The sequence below is a fragment of the Phyllobates terribilis genome, unplaced genomic scaffold, assembly GCF_046119375.1.
Source record: "Phyllobates terribilis strain yellow unplaced genomic scaffold, ASM4611937v1 Scaffold_2__4_contigs__length_985480577, whole genome shotgun sequence".
Taxonomy (NCBI): Eukaryota; Metazoa; Chordata; class Amphibia; order Anura; family Dendrobatidae; genus Phyllobates; species Phyllobates terribilis.
The window spans coordinates 445582470-445597905 of record NW_027362762.1 but is presented as its reverse complement, the minus strand read 5'-3'; the positions used below and the strand labels follow the sequence as shown (position 1 = coordinate 445597905).

The following is a 15436-nucleotide window of genomic DNA, read 5'->3' as shown; positions in this document are numbered from 1 at the left end:
ACCCCCAATATGGAGTGGACTGTTTTCCCACGGAACACTCGACCCCCTGGTACCTCTCAACCAGTCCGACCAGTTCATCAGCATTCCGAGGTTCACCCTGGAATCCCAAGTCTGTACCGGTTTCGGTAGGGAATGCACACATCGATCCATCACTACACGCTCTACCATCTGCGCCGGGAGAGAGGACTCCGGTTGCAGCCATTTTTGAAAGAGATGCAATAGGTCAAATATTTGGGACCGTGGGGGTTTCTCGCAGTGATACGTCCAGCGATGGACGCGCTGCGCCCTGACAGTCATTGTTACCCCCAAGGGTGCTAAAATTTCAGTTTTTAAATTTCCATACTCTTTGGCATCTTGCAAGGCTAAGTCATAATATGCCTTCTGGGGTTCCCACGTCAGGTATAGCGCCAACACCTCTGCCCATTGCTCTGGCGGAAGCTTCTCCCTCTCGGCGACCCTCTCGAATACCATCAGAAAAGCTTTTACATCGTCACCTGGGGTCATTGTCTGCAGAGCTCCCCTTACCGCCTTTCAGATAGCAAAGTCATCCACTGACCTTATCGTTGGAGCTGTTACTGTGCCACGGATCACCACTGCAAGCAAATTGATCAGCTGCTGCTGTTGTCGGCACTGGCTCTGTTGGGCCGGCTGCTGTAGCTGGAGCTGCTGCATAAGCAGCTTAGTGATCTCCTGTTGGCCCATCTGCTGTGGCTGTAGCATCTGCTGGTGCTGCGCCTGCTGCTGCTGCGCCTGCAATACATGCTTAAGCAGTTCCTCCATTTTGTCTGGTGTCACTTCCTGGCTTATAGCCAACTTCACCCAGGACATGCAGCACCTACTGTAACAGTCACACGTGTTCGCTGGGAGTTTTGTCCGTATTCTCCACCACTTGTGGTAAAGCGACAAGCTTGGATGTATGCAGAGGTAGTGTTAGAACCCTCCGGTTTGTTTTTGTTTCTATCTTGTGTTTTGCGGTCACGCGACCATCTGCCTATATATTCCAGCTCCGCCCTTCTGGCTTTGCTGGACTTCAGTGTTGTTTTGACTGTCTCTCTAGCCAGGTGCTTTTGTGCCTATCTCTCTCTAGTTTGCTTGGTCCTCTGGGACCTCTAGTACTTTTTGTCAGTTTATCTTTTGCTCTGCAACAGCTTCTGTTAGGAGGTGTCCCATTTTTGTCCCAGTCCTTAGTTCCTTTAGGGACCCCTCCCTTTCTCTATAGGTCTCCGTTCAGACTAGCCGAGGACGAAGGCGGGTCTGTTCACAAGTAACAGGTTGCCCGCTACAACGTAGGGGTTCAGTTAGTCTTACTGTAGGGACAGCTCTCCCCTTCTTTCCTTAGCCTATGTTGCAGATCATAACAGTAAGTCCAGCCCAAACAAAAAATTTAAGGAAAGAAATCCGGGGATCAGTATGGTTTCTGTTCAAGATTTGGCTCAACGCCTGCAGGGATTGTCTCTGGAGGTGTCCGAGCTCCGGCAACACATGAGTAGCTGCTCTGGAGCGCATTTTGTGGAACCCAAGGTAGGACTGCCTGATATTTTTTATGGTAAACAACAAGATTTTTTTTCCTTTAAAAATGCTTGTTTATTATATTTTCATGTGAGACCAAGGTCCTCTGGGAAAGAATCACAGCGCATTGGGTTTATCATGTCACTTTTGCGCAAGGAACCACAGGGGTGGGCCTTTTCTCTCCAACCTAATGATCCGTGTTTTAGGTCAGTGGAGGATTTTTTTCTGCTATGGGGCTATTGTATGACGATCCTGATCGAGTCTCATCTGCTGAGACAGAACTGAGGCGTTTGAATCAGGGGTCAGGTGATGTTGAAAATTATTGTACACACTTCAGAAGGTGGTCCTTAGAAGTGAAATGGAATAATTCGGCGTTAAATTTTTTTTTTCTTGCTGGTCTAAGTGAAAGGGTTAAGGATCAGCTTATTGCATTCCCTGCACCTGATACCTTACAGGAAGCCATGCAATTAGCTATACGTGTGGACAGGAGACTGCGTGCCAGGGTTAATGATGAAAAAATTCCTGCAATGGCAGCTCCTAGTTCCCAGAGGGTCTGCTCGGACGGCGGAGAACCGATGGAGGTTGAGGCGATGTCACTCTGCTCTCAGGAAAGAGACAGCAGGTTTTCCAAGGGATTGTGTTTTTATTGTAGTAAAACTGACCATTTGATTAAGAAATGTGAGCTTCGTTTAAGTAAAGAAAAAAAAAGGGTCAGTTACGCCCGTATTGCTTGTTTGAGCTCTAAGGGAGTATTTCTTTCAGGGAGTACCTCATTGCAGGAAGATTTGATTGAATTTCGGGTATTTGTGGATTGTGGTTCAACACTTAATGTGATTGATAAGGGGTTTTTGGAAAAACTTAAATTGGAACCCAAACCTTTGTCATCACCTATTTCTGTGATTGCAATTGATAACACTCCTTTGAAATGTATTACTCACAAGGTTGCGGCATTTCCCCTCACTATCAATGGTATTCACCAAGAAATTTTGGACTTGGTGGTATTAAATAATTTACCCTCTCCAGTGGTTTTAGGTTTGCCTTGGTTAAAACTGCACAATCCTTTACTGGACTGGTCTACTAATGAGATTAAGTCTTGGATTCCTAAGTGCTATGATAAATGCTGTAATGGTCGCATTGCGGCTGTGGAAAAAGGGGAATTACCTGTACCTATTCAGGATTTTTGGAAGGTTTTTTCAGAGGAGGAGTCGCAAGTTTTACCTCCTCAAAGGGACTATAATTGCACCATTGAGTTTGTTCCAGGAGCTACTCTTCCCAAGAGTCGCTTATTTAATCTGACTATCCCTGAGAGAAAGGCCTTGGAGGAATACATACAGACGAGCTTCGCTGCTGGTCACATTAGACCTTCTAAGTCGCCTGTGGCCGTTGGATTTTTCTTTGTTAAAAAAAAAGGACGGGGGTTTACGTCCATGTCTGGACTTTCGTGAAATTAATAACATTACCGTACGTAATTCCTACCCATTGCCGTTAATTCCTGACTTGTTTAACCAGTTAGTGGGGGCTAAGTGGTTCTCTAAAATTGATCTCCGGGGGGCATACAATTTGTTACGAATGAAGGAGGGTGATGAATGGAAAACTGCTTTTAACACTCCGGTAGGTCATTTTGAGAATCTGGTGATGCCTTTTGGTCTTACCAATGCACCCGCGTTTTTTCAGAACTTTATTAATGACATCCTGAGACCTTTGATTGGTAAGAATGTGGTTGCGTATTTGGATGACATTCTGATTTATTCACCAGATCTGGAGTCCCATTGGCAGAGTGTACGTGAAGTGTTGCAGCTATTGAGTAATAATTCACTTTTTGCTAAGCTGGAGAAATGTGAGTTCGCTGTGCAGAGAATTAGTTTTTTGGGCTACATTATCTTCAGCGAGGGCTTTGAGATGGACCCGGTGAAGGTTCAGGCTGTGCAGGAATGGCCTAGGCCTATTGGTGTGAAATCGATACAGAGATTTTTGGGTTTCACCAATTATTACAGGAAATTCATTAAGAATTTTTCTATAATTGTTAAGCCGCTGACCGATCTCACCAGGAAAGGTGCGAATACGGTCCAGTGGACTACTGAGGCCATTGAAGATTTTGTGTATCTCAAGGAGAGGTTCAGTTATGCCCCTATCCTTATGCAGCCTGATGAGACCAAGCCTTTTTTGGTCGAGGTCGATGCTTCTTCGGTGGGGGTCGGTGCAGTTTTGTCTCAGGAGAACAAGGATGGAGTACATCCCTGTGCTTTTTTTTTTTTAAATTTTCAGAAACCGAACTTAATTACGATGTTGGTAATCAGGAATTGCGGGCTATTAAACTCGCGTTTGAACATTGGCGTCATTTCTTGGAAGGCGCTAGATTTCCTATTCAGGTTTTCACAGATCATAAGAATTTGATCTATCTGGATGCTGCCAAACGCTTGAATGCCCGTCAAGCTAGGTGGGCACCTTTTTTTTCTCAGTTTAATTTTTCTGTTACTTATATCCCTGGTACTAAGAATGTTAAAGCTGATGCTTTATCTCGCAGCTTTTCTCCCATGGTTGGTACCGAGGAGGAGGAGAGCATTTTACAGGAAGGAGTTGTGGTAGCAGCATTGGACTCCGTTTTGGAAGATGGGATTCTGAAATCCCAAGAGGATGCCCCATCTAACACTCCCCATGGGAGGTTGTTTGTGCCTAGAACCTTTAGGAGAGGTTTGTTTGTGGAGTATCATGAGTCTCGGTTGGCAGGTCATCCAGGAATTTCTGAGACTAAGAGACTTATCAGTCGCAGTTTTTGGTGGCCTGGGTGGCAGAAGGAAGTCATCAAGTGGGTGCGTCAATGTACGGTGTGTGCTAGGTCAAAGGCTTCACATACCCCTGCTGCGGGGTTGCTTTGCCCTCTGGAGGTTCCTAGTGCGCCTTGGACGCATCTGGCAATGGATTTTATTACTGACCTTCCTGTGTCCGAGGGTTTCACTGTCATCTGGGTGGTCGTGGACCGTTTTAGCAAGATGTGTCATTTGGTTCCATTCGTTAAGCTACCCTGCGCTGAGACACTCGCTAAGGCGTTTGTTAAGGAAATTGTCAGGCTCCATGGCGTTCCCACCGACATTGTTTCTGATAGGGGACCTCAGTTTGTGGCTCGCTTTTGGCGTGCTTTTTGTGACAGGTTGGGAGTCCATTTGTCATTTTCGTCTGGGTATCATCCTGAGTCTAATGGACAGACTGAAAGAAAGAACCAGGATGTTGAACAGTTTTTGCGTTGTTTTGTGGCAGACAATCAAGAGGGGTGGTCTGAGTTTCTGCCACTCGCAGAATTTGCTCTTAACAACCATACATCCTCCTCTGCTGGGTGTTCTCCTTTTTTTTGTTGTACTGGGAGACATCCGTCTTTTGGTTCATTCTCCAAATTGGGGTCGGCGGTGCCGGAGGAGGAGAATTTTTCCGGTGATTTGGAGAGAGTTTGGACTAATGTACGTTGTAACCGTCAAGAGGCTAACAAAAAGTCCAAGAAGTATTTTAACAGGAAACGTAAAGAGGTTTTGTTTACTGTGGGTGACATGGTTTGGTTGTCCTCAAAGAATCTGCGGTTGAGGATTCCCTCTAAAAAAATTGGGTCCGAAGTTTGTGGGGCCATTTAAGGTGCTTCAGGTGGTTAACCAGTCTGCTGTTAGGTTGGAGGTCCCCACCTCCTGGAAGATTAATCCTGTTTCATGTTTCCTTGTTGAAAAAGGCTGATGTATCGGATAGGGATGCCACTGTCACAGTTCCTTCGGTGGTGGAAGACGGCGAATATGAAATTTCTCGTATCCTAAATTCCAGAGGGCATAGAGGGAGATTGCAGTATCTCGTCGCTTGGAAAGGTTTCGGTCCCGAGGATAACTCCTGGGTAAGGGCGGATGATGTCTCTGCCCCTAGACTTGTCAGAGCTTTCCACAGGAGATTTCCGGATAGGCCTGGGCCTGGAGGATCCTCATAAAAGAGGGGGTACTGTTAGAACCCTCCTGTTTGTTTTTGTTTCTATCTTGTGTTTTGCGGTCACGTGACCATCTGCCTATATATTCCAGCTCCGCCCTTCTGGCTTTGCTGGACTTCAGTGTTGTTTTGACTGTCTCTCTAGCCAGGTGCTTTTGTGCCTATCTCTCTTTAGTTTGCTTGGTCCTCTGGGACCTCTAGTACTTTTTGTCAGTTTATCTTTTGCTCTGCAAGAACTTCTGTTAGGAGGTGTCCCATTTTTGTCCCAGTCCTTAGTTCCTTTAGGGACACCTCCCTTTCTCTATAGGTCTCCGTTCAGACTGGCCGAGGAAGAAGGCGGGTCTGTTCACAAGCAACAGGTTGCCCGCTACAACGTAGGGGCTCACCTTAGTCTTACTGTAGGGACAGCTCTCCCCTTCTTTTCTTAGCGTATGTTGCAGATCATAACAGGTAGACAAGGTACACCGTCTCTTTAAATTTTGGGTTGATTTATTAAACGTCATTAATCACCCTGGAGTCCATAAAGTAAACACGGCCCACTTGGCATAATGGCAAAATAAAATACAAAGATGTAGCACAGTCCATAAATTGGCCGGGGTCCGGCCACTCAGGATTAGGCACACACAGTTCAGCACAGCACATGCGAGCTACTCTCTGGAGCAGGTTTCTCCAGACAGTGGACACACCTGAGTGTAAAGGCTGGCTATTTAAAGCCCAGACCACTCCCTGGATTGGAGATATGGTGGATGGTGTCTTGCCCTGCACTTCGCCATCTACTAAAAACATGCCCTTGTAAGCCTAGGCCGTTAACCCTCTCTACACCTAATGTGCAGGAGAAACTTCCATGTTTCACATCACTGAGGCCAACAGCTTCAGTGAAAAATATCTCCCTTCCGACACACTGACAGTCACTTTGTCACAGATGGTATAAAAATTTTTTTACATATGACTTTTTGATCGCTTTTTATTGTATAATAAAAAAAAAGTTATATATTTGTCATTTTTTTTATTTTTAGGATGTTCATCAGAAAGGATAAATAATGTCACTGTTTTATAGGTTGGGTCATTCCAGATGCACACACAATCCTGTGTACTTTTTTGTTTATTTTTACTTTTACATAAAGGATGCCTTTTAAGTAGCGAAACAGTTTTTCATGATTTTTTTATTTGTGTGCTTTTTTGCACATTTTATTGATCTTTTTTTTTTTTTTACTTAGGAGATTTGAATATTTTAAAGTTTGATCGCTGGTCTCATACAATACAGTACTTCTGTACTGCAAAACATCAGACCTACTAGTTTTACACTAACACTTGGCCTGTTAAACCCTGTTTTTGGCAGGGCCTAACAAGCCACCAAACTCTAAGGCCATTGCTGGGCCTTGGGATGCTATGGCAGCTAAAGGAACTTGGCCCCTCTCTCTGTTAATCAACTATAGGCCACTGTCATGACTTACTGCAGCATCTAAAGGAATAAATGTCCACAATATTAACACAGATCATGGCTGATGTAACAGTGTATCAGCTATAGCTATATAGCTGACACCCGCAGCATTTTTGCCCACCAGGGGACACTGTCTACTTATTCCTCTACAGGAAAATCCATAAAGATGCGGTATATGCTGGTATCCTCCATTTTGATACAGGAAATTCACGTTACTTGTCTCATCTATTGCATTATTTCTGTGTCTTGTTGTGTATAAATACAGTACAGACCAAAAGTTTGGACACACCTTCTCATTTAAAGATTTTTCTGTATTTTCATGACTATGAAAATTGTAGATTCACACTGAAGGCATCAAAACTATGAATTAACACATGTGGAATTATATACTTAACAAAAAAGTGTGAAACAACTGAAAATATGTCTTATATTCTAGGTTCTTCAAAGTAGCCACCTTTTGCTTTGATGACTGCTTTGCACACTCTTGGCATTCTCTTGATGACCTTCAAGAGGTAGTCACCGGAAATGGTCTTCCAACAATCTTGAAGGAGTTCCCAGAGATGCTTAGCACTTGTTGGCCCTTTTGCCTTCACTCTGCGGTCCAGCTCACCCCAAACCATCTCGATTGGGTTCAGGTCTGGTGACTGTGGAAGACAGGTCATCTGGCGTAGCACTCCATCACTCTCCTTCTTGGTCAAATAGCCCTTACACAGCCTGGAGGTGTGTTTGGGGTCATTGTCCTGTTGAAAAATAAATGATGGTCCAACTAAATGCAAACCGGATGGAATAGCATGCCGCTGCAAGATGCTGTGGTAGCCATGCTGGTTCAGTATGCCTTCAATTTTGAGTAAATCCCCAACAGTGTCACCAGCAAAGCACCCCCACACCATCACACCTCCTCCTCCATGCTTCATAGTGGGAACCAGGCATGTAGAGTCCATCCGTTCACATTTTCTGCGTAGCACAAAGACATGGTGGTTGGAACCAAAGATCTCAAATTTGGACTCATCAGACAAAGCACAGATTTTCACTGGTCTAATGTCCATTCCTTGTGTTCTTTAGCCCAAACAAGTCTCTTCTGCTTGTTGCCTGTCCTTAGCAGTGGTTTCCTAGCAGCTATTTTACCATGAAGGCCTGCTGCACAAAGTCTCCTCTTAACAGTTGTTGTAGAGATGTGTCTGCTGCTAGAACTTGATGTTAACCTGCGATTTCTGAGGCTGGTGACTCGGATAAACTTATCCTCAGAAGCAGAGGTGACTCTTGGTCTTCCTTTCCTGGGGTGGTCCTCATGTGAGCCAGTTTCTTTGTAGCGCTTGATGGTTTTTGCAACTGCATTTGGGGACACTTTCAAATTTTTCCCAATTTTTTGCACTGACTGACCTTCATTTCTTAAAGTAATGATGGACACTCGTTTTTCTTTACTTAGCTGCTTTTTTCTTGCCATAATACAAATTCTAACAGTCTATTCAGTAGGACTATCAGCTGTGTATCCACCAGACTTCTGCACAACACAACTGATGGTCCCAACCCCATTTATAAGGCAAGAAATCCCACTTATTAAACCTGACAGGGCACACCTGTGAAGTGAAAACCATTTCCGGTGACTACCTCTTGAAGCTCATCAAGAGAATGCCAAGAGTGAGCAAAGCAGTCATCAAAGCAAAAGGTGGCTACTTTGAAGAACCTGGAATATAAGACATATTTTCAGTCGTTTCACACTTTTTTGTTAAGTATATAATTCCACATGTGTTAATTCATAATTTTGATGCCTTCAGTGTGAATGTACAATTTTCATAGCCATGAAAATACAGAAAAATATTTAAATGAGGTGTGTCCAAACTTTTGGTCTGTACTGTATGTTACTCTTCAGATTTTGTGTTATACTATGCCTGATGAAGAGACCTGAGCAGTCTCGAAAGCTTGCAATTTGTTACCATGTTTTCAGTTAGTCATTAAAAGGTATCAACCACTGAGGACTCTCAAATCTAAATATTTTTCTACTTAATCCTCAACGTCGTAAAAAGGCAACACTGAGGAATAAGGCCGCTAAATGACCACCATAAAAAGATGCACTGATGGTTATTAAGGAGTTAATAGGTTTAGAAAAATGTGAGGTTATTCTTTATTTGTGTTCACATCAACTAAGATAATATGGTAACCTTAAAACATTATATGTTTTGTAAATTAGTATACAGGCAAAACTCTAGCTGAATATCCAAATAGTTCTGGTTTCCTAAAAAAAACCTCCACTCTAATCTATCACTCATGGTTTCGGGATCATCACAGTTGCGCAGCATTGTCTTGTAGTGTCCAATTCTGGACTCGAAAGATACTTTCTATTATTACCTATTTCAAGTTAAATTAAGACAAAGCGGATGGAAAAATGTTTTGACATACTTTCCTTAAAATATCACGAACCCAAAGCCAGTAAAGTAAACTTCTCACAATAACATTTCGATAGCAAGTCGATGAATCATTTTCGCTTCACGTCTCATTGTTTTAAAGTCCTAATTTGTGTTACTCTTTCCAGAACATAAAGAGTAAATAAAATAACAACCCAAGGAAAGGTTAAGGGTACAGAGAGCTGATAGAGAAGCGCATTTATCTAAATATTCGGAATAAAGCAAGGCCATATATACACAAATACATCAAGTTACTTGGTCGCAGAAATTTAGTACAAATCCTACAAGCAAACAACCAGAATAGAACATTCGCTGGCAAACTAGAAATAAACAGTGCTTCTAATCTAATCAGATTTGCTCCTGGGATTATATACATTCTGACAAGCATTCACCCAACAAAATGTAAAGTTTACCTAATTTCAAACAGATCTGCAACACATTAATGCACACCAGCAGTACTGCGCCCGCTTCTCGAAGTGTGTACCACACAGACAAGGCTGTCATCTGTTTCAGCAGCTTTCATTACAATACATGAATAAAGCTGCAGCCTGTAAATGTATATGTAATCTACCCAGGATGGTAGAATTCATCTAAATATATAAAATAATGCTGCCAAGTACAGAGAGACTCTAATATAATGTCTAAATACAGACATGCTTATTTCAATAAATGATGTACAAGCAGGACTATAAAGTTATCACATTGAGGAACAAAAATTATCCCACCACAAGCATTCATTTCCTATCTGTAGTATACAGGATAAATGTATGTATGATTACACTATCAGTATTTGGTCAGTATTTCACATCAGTATTTGTAAGCCAACACCAGGAGTGGGTGATAAATACAGAAGTGGTGACGTGTTTCTATTATACTTTTCCTCTGATTGTTCCTCTCCTGGTTTTGGCTTACGGATACTGATGTAAAATACTGACCAAATACTGACAGTGTGACTGTAGCCTATATCTGAGGCTATACCAATACCAGAATGGGGTTCCCAAGCCCCCTGCCCAAGGAGATTGCATGAAGTGCATATGTACAGTATCACTCAATGTCTAGGGGACTGTCGGAGACCGTCGAGTGATGTACTCACTGTACAGTCAAGCACAATGCAATTCTGGAATCCTTGAACAATGGGTCCCAGGGGCGCCTGATGGACGCTAATGATTTATAACAGGGTCCTTCTGGGCTTCATCATTTTGTCAGTCATTTTTAAGGCTTTCGAAATCCAAAACTGAGCCTCAGATCGCCATTGTGAACGGGTGCTCAGTTAATAAAAAAGACAAGGAGTGGTGCAACACAAGACTTCAGGATCAGTCTACAAAGATGACTGCGAAAAGCAGCAATGACAAAGGGAAAAGCCAAAAAGGTCGGTTTACTCAGTCTTCTAAACCAAATAGGGTCTTACCTGCAAGAACCTGTACTTTTGCACATTCCAAGTAGTGGTCTTTTTTCAGAAAAACTGTCAGCCTTTTGTGTACCTACAAAAGAATATTAGAACATTAACAAACTATATATGACACTGCTAAATAGAAAAGGGTACAAGACGATGATCATTGGTGGCAGAGATTCAGAGGAGCCTCATTCCCTCAGTGCAGTCACTGCCAGTATATCTTTATTATTCTCAAATGTTTGCATGAGACTAAATGCTGGTAATGCTTATTATATGCTCTATAAAACTAACTACAAAAGCATATAAAGATATTTTAATTTAAAACAATGACTATTGAAAGTAATGATCTTCATAGAATAACGTGCGCTGGACCTTCAGTTATAAGCAGAGTAGGTAAATATGAATAGTAAATATGAATCATAACCCAGAAATATAATAAAAATGTAAATATGAATAACCAAGAAATATAATAAAATAATGAAGCAGTAAATATGAATTATAAAGCAATAGGCAAATAAAACTTTAATATTAAATTATGAAAAACTTTTTTTGCTGCCAATGTCATGTATATTAACAATGCATATTTATCTTGGCTAAGATTACTAGGAGCTGAACAAGACGTGCTAATTTGGTTGTATTTCCAAAAGAAAGTAACTATAAACTTTAAAATGCTAATAAAATCATTGAATTCTTCTGCTAAATCCAAAGTTTTCCTGCAAGAGACTGGTAGGCATGAGAGCAGGAGAAATCCTGAATGAGAAACACTTGTGGCACAAGCTTAATGCAGCAACTAATGATTGTACAGACAGACCCCAGGAGACAAACATAGTAATTCCAAACTTTTGACACGATAAGGGCTCGTTCACAAAAAAATATTTTAGGTCCGAGTGCTGTCTACAAAAAAAATGGACATCACTCGAACCAATAGTATTCGATTAGACAGTGCAGACAAGCAATATTTTTCATGGACCTAATCTGTGTATGAAAAATATTGCAGTATGCACTAGTTTCTTCCGTAAATGGGATGAGACTCACTCATTAACCTCTATGGGTGCGTGAAAAAATCTGATGTCATACGTATAGCATCTGATTTTTACAGATACATTGCAATTCTGTAGCACAGGAAACTATAAATGGTCTTGTAAATTATTAATAGCTGCAGCTCTAAAAAAAAAAAAAAAGAACTGATTGCATATTGATGACAAGCGAGAAAAAAATAGTGCAATTTTTCTCAAATTCTTTACCGGAGAATCTGTAGTAGAGAACGCCTCTCTTTGACATCCATTTGCCCTAACAGGGATATGAAAAGTTGTCCTAATGGTGAATCCCTATGAAAAGTGGCCACTTTGGTGGCAGAATCAGATGGTGCTAGATGTGAACGATGTGTCTCCTCTTCTCTGCCAACACTTCCGGCCAGACAAAGGAACAGACAAACTTCTCCCTTTCGACCATCTTATATAGCTTATTACGACCTTATGATATGCAACTGTTGAATTGGATAGGTATTGCTTTGATTCAAATGCATTGACAATTCTGTTCTATATTATATCTTTATTATTTGTCAAACCAGAATTATTAACATTGAAAATCACATTTAGTCCTAAATATTTTAAAATTGTTACCAATTTTACCAACTGTGTTTTTTTTAAGTTATCAAAAAAATCTATATAAAAAAAAAGAATTGTTATACTGATAAAAAAAAAGGCTCAAATATGATATTTAACTGTATAAACTGCACGCATCCATAAGCAGTACCTGCAAATATTTCATCAGTAAAAGGCCATGAGATGGAATCAGATTAATTGCAGTCTCACTGATTGTGCTGCAAACACGTGCTCTGCTTAATGGAGTCAGTATCCACTTCAATTGCGTGTGTGGGTGAAAGTCTAATCCATAGGTTGTGATGGATTAATTTTTTTGATATCTGGAATTGTATTTACGTCTGTGCTGGTGGAATATGCTGGCGATACGCACACCTGCTCAACACTCTTTGTTTAATGCCGCTCAATGATTGAAAACAAAAAACAAAAATCCAGCCAAATCCATCAAATATACAAAGAGTTGAAATCCTGTTGCAAAGTCCTTTTCTTAAACTCCCAAATCCTTTTAATTCTGTCATATAACACTACAGCATTTATCAAAAGCTGAAAATCCAGACAAATCACACAATTAAAGTAATGAAAAACGCACCACCTGCCCTTATCTAGCCCTCCACTTAATAAAATGGTGACACTGGTTCACCTATCTGAAAAAATGTGCATAATAATTCCGAGTTACTAGGCAAGCTTTCATTTAATCAACTTGGAGTACTTTAATCACAATGAAGATATCCAGCCTCATTCCGATGACCTCCAATGCAATTCATTTACTGCTCCACGCTTGCTGCTCTGTATGTCGCTACAGCCATTCACACATCCCAACTCAAAATGTTATTTTTGCATTATAAAGGCGATTACATGTATTTATATGCGCAAGAGCGGACACAGACAGACGAGGGCCCCATGTACTAGGATAATATATGGGCCCTTTGCAGCCCAGTAGCTCATCACAATACACAATTCCACCTGCTTTGGAGGTGGTAATAGGCCCCCAGACCCTTTGAGCCCCTACACCAATGGTATGTCTGCCCCTGTATGTATGTATACATGCATATATATCTGTGTGTATTCTTTATAGGGCACGTATGCAACTGTAGAAGCTGAGAAAAACTTGCTGCTAGACCATACTACAATAGGAGCCTAAGTCGTCTATGTGTGCTGGGCAGTGCTATAGGAATTTTACATGCAATTGTTACTACGCCACTGCTAAGACTTTAGGTGCTTTTAGACCGCGAACAGTAAAGTATCCGTTCATTTGACAACTATCTCTTTCGACATCCCCACAGAGCATTCATATGATTTCAGTAGGAATAAAGCCACCGCCACGCACCTCTGGCAGTAGCTTATCCCCAGAATAAAGGGAAGGGCCATTTAAATTCAAACTGCCTGATCGTTCTCTCTCCCAACATTTATTTATTTTACTCGCTTATATAGTGCCATCATGTTCCGCAGCGCTTTACAGACATCAAGATCACTGTCCCCATTGGGGCTCACAATCAAAATCATGTCTATTGGAGGCAGGCTTGCTACCAGCCTCAACTTGACGTATACGGACAAAAATTATGTACAATAGAGCACACTGTGACTTGATCTGCATTTTTACTATCAATGACCCTGTCAGCTCATGCCTAAATCCCACCTTGTGTGGGTACGGAAGTAAGCTCTGATGGAGCCACTGATCGTAGAGTAAAACGCTATGTGAAAATAGCCTTACTCTGCGTCTGCTCTGTGTCTATCTTGGCACTTGTCTTGCCCTTTAGTTCCATATTGCTGAATTAAGTAAAGTTGGCAGTTTAGCAGCTGCCATTATGGAACCACCTATCTAAATTGGGAAAGCAGTCATTGGTGTCTCTACTGTAAACATGCCAAAATTGCACCTACTGTCAGACAGGAATTATTGAGCAGGGGCAGGGGGCACTTGTTCGACCTGTGCATGCGCCATGTCTCTATATAGGGAGAGACAGATACGTTCTACAATGGCATGCAGTTCATCTGGACATTACCATGCAGCATCCAGACAACCTGGAGAATAAGAGTACAGTGTCCAGTCTACTTGAACACTAAAACTATACCTGGACATTTGCATAGGTGAGATCATGTTCCATCTAGATCAGGGTTCCCCAACTCCAGTCCTCAAGGCCCACCAACAGGCCATGTTTTCAGGATTTCCTTAGTATTGCACAGGTGATGGAATTATTGCCTGTGCAGGTGATGGAATTATCACCTGTGCAATACTAAGGAAATCCTGAAAACATGATCTGTTGGTGGGCCTTGAGGACTGGAGTTGGGGAACCCTGATCTAGATTCTCCTGCACTTCTCTCAATATTACATTGAGAGATGCAGATGAGAATCTAGTCGGCACATGATCTCACCTATGCACATTGCATATTTGTGGTCACATAAAGCCCACTTGCACCAGGAATATAGGTAAGTAGTGACAGTGTGATCACTGCTCATTATAACGATTCAGCTATCTGTAGTCACTCTTGCAGAAATGTGTTAACCTGGAACTGTATGACTTGTCAAGTAGAACATTAAAAGTTTTTCTAGTGAAAACAAGTTACCACTGACCCAGAGGTTAGTTCATAACTTATTGATCAGTGTAGGTTCAACCATTGGGGCTCGCACCGATCGGCAGAATAGGAAACTTTTATCCTTGATGTGGCACTTTTATCGCCATTACAAAATGGAGCAGCAGGTTGCCTGCTACCTCGGAAAACAGTATTTAGCTATCAGTCATGGAGTCGTGCGCTGAACGGCTACTGTCACAACTCATAGCACCCCTCGCTACACAGTGAGCAGCAGTTATAAGCCCACCCCGACCCTTTGATTGACAGGAGGCTCTGCAGTGCATTTGTTCAGAGAGTGTTTTCCAAGGCAAAAGGTTCCATCACACACTATCGTTTGCTCTATACCAGTGTTTCCCAAACTCCAGTCCTCACGGCCCCCACAGGTCACGGTTTCAGGATTTCCTTAGTGTTACACAGGTGATGGAAGTATTATCAAGGCAGCAGGAATTCTCTCGTCTGTGCAACACTATGAAAATCCTGAAAACGTGACCTGTGGGGGCCGTGGGGGCCGTGAGGACTGGAGTTTGGGAAACACTGCTCTATACCTTAAAATTACCGTATTTCAAAT

At 42.0% G+C, this 15436-nt stretch overlaps 1 protein-coding gene across 7 annotated transcripts in view; it reads right to left on the bottom strand.

Moving 5' to 3' along the window:
• BCAS3 (BCAS3 microtubule associated cell migration factor) overlaps nucleotides 1-15436 on the bottom strand; it is a 1370469-nt gene that overhangs the window by 1202174 nt on the left and 152859 nt on the right. For all 7 annotated transcript variants that reach the window (XM_073665482.1, XM_073665487.1, XM_073665488.1 and 4 more), the window contains one exon: nucleotides 10715-10787. In XM_073665482.1, the coding sequence (XP_073521583.1) occupies nucleotides 10715-10787 (73 nt within the window). The remainder of the gene's footprint in view (nucleotides 1-10714; nucleotides 10788-15436) is intronic.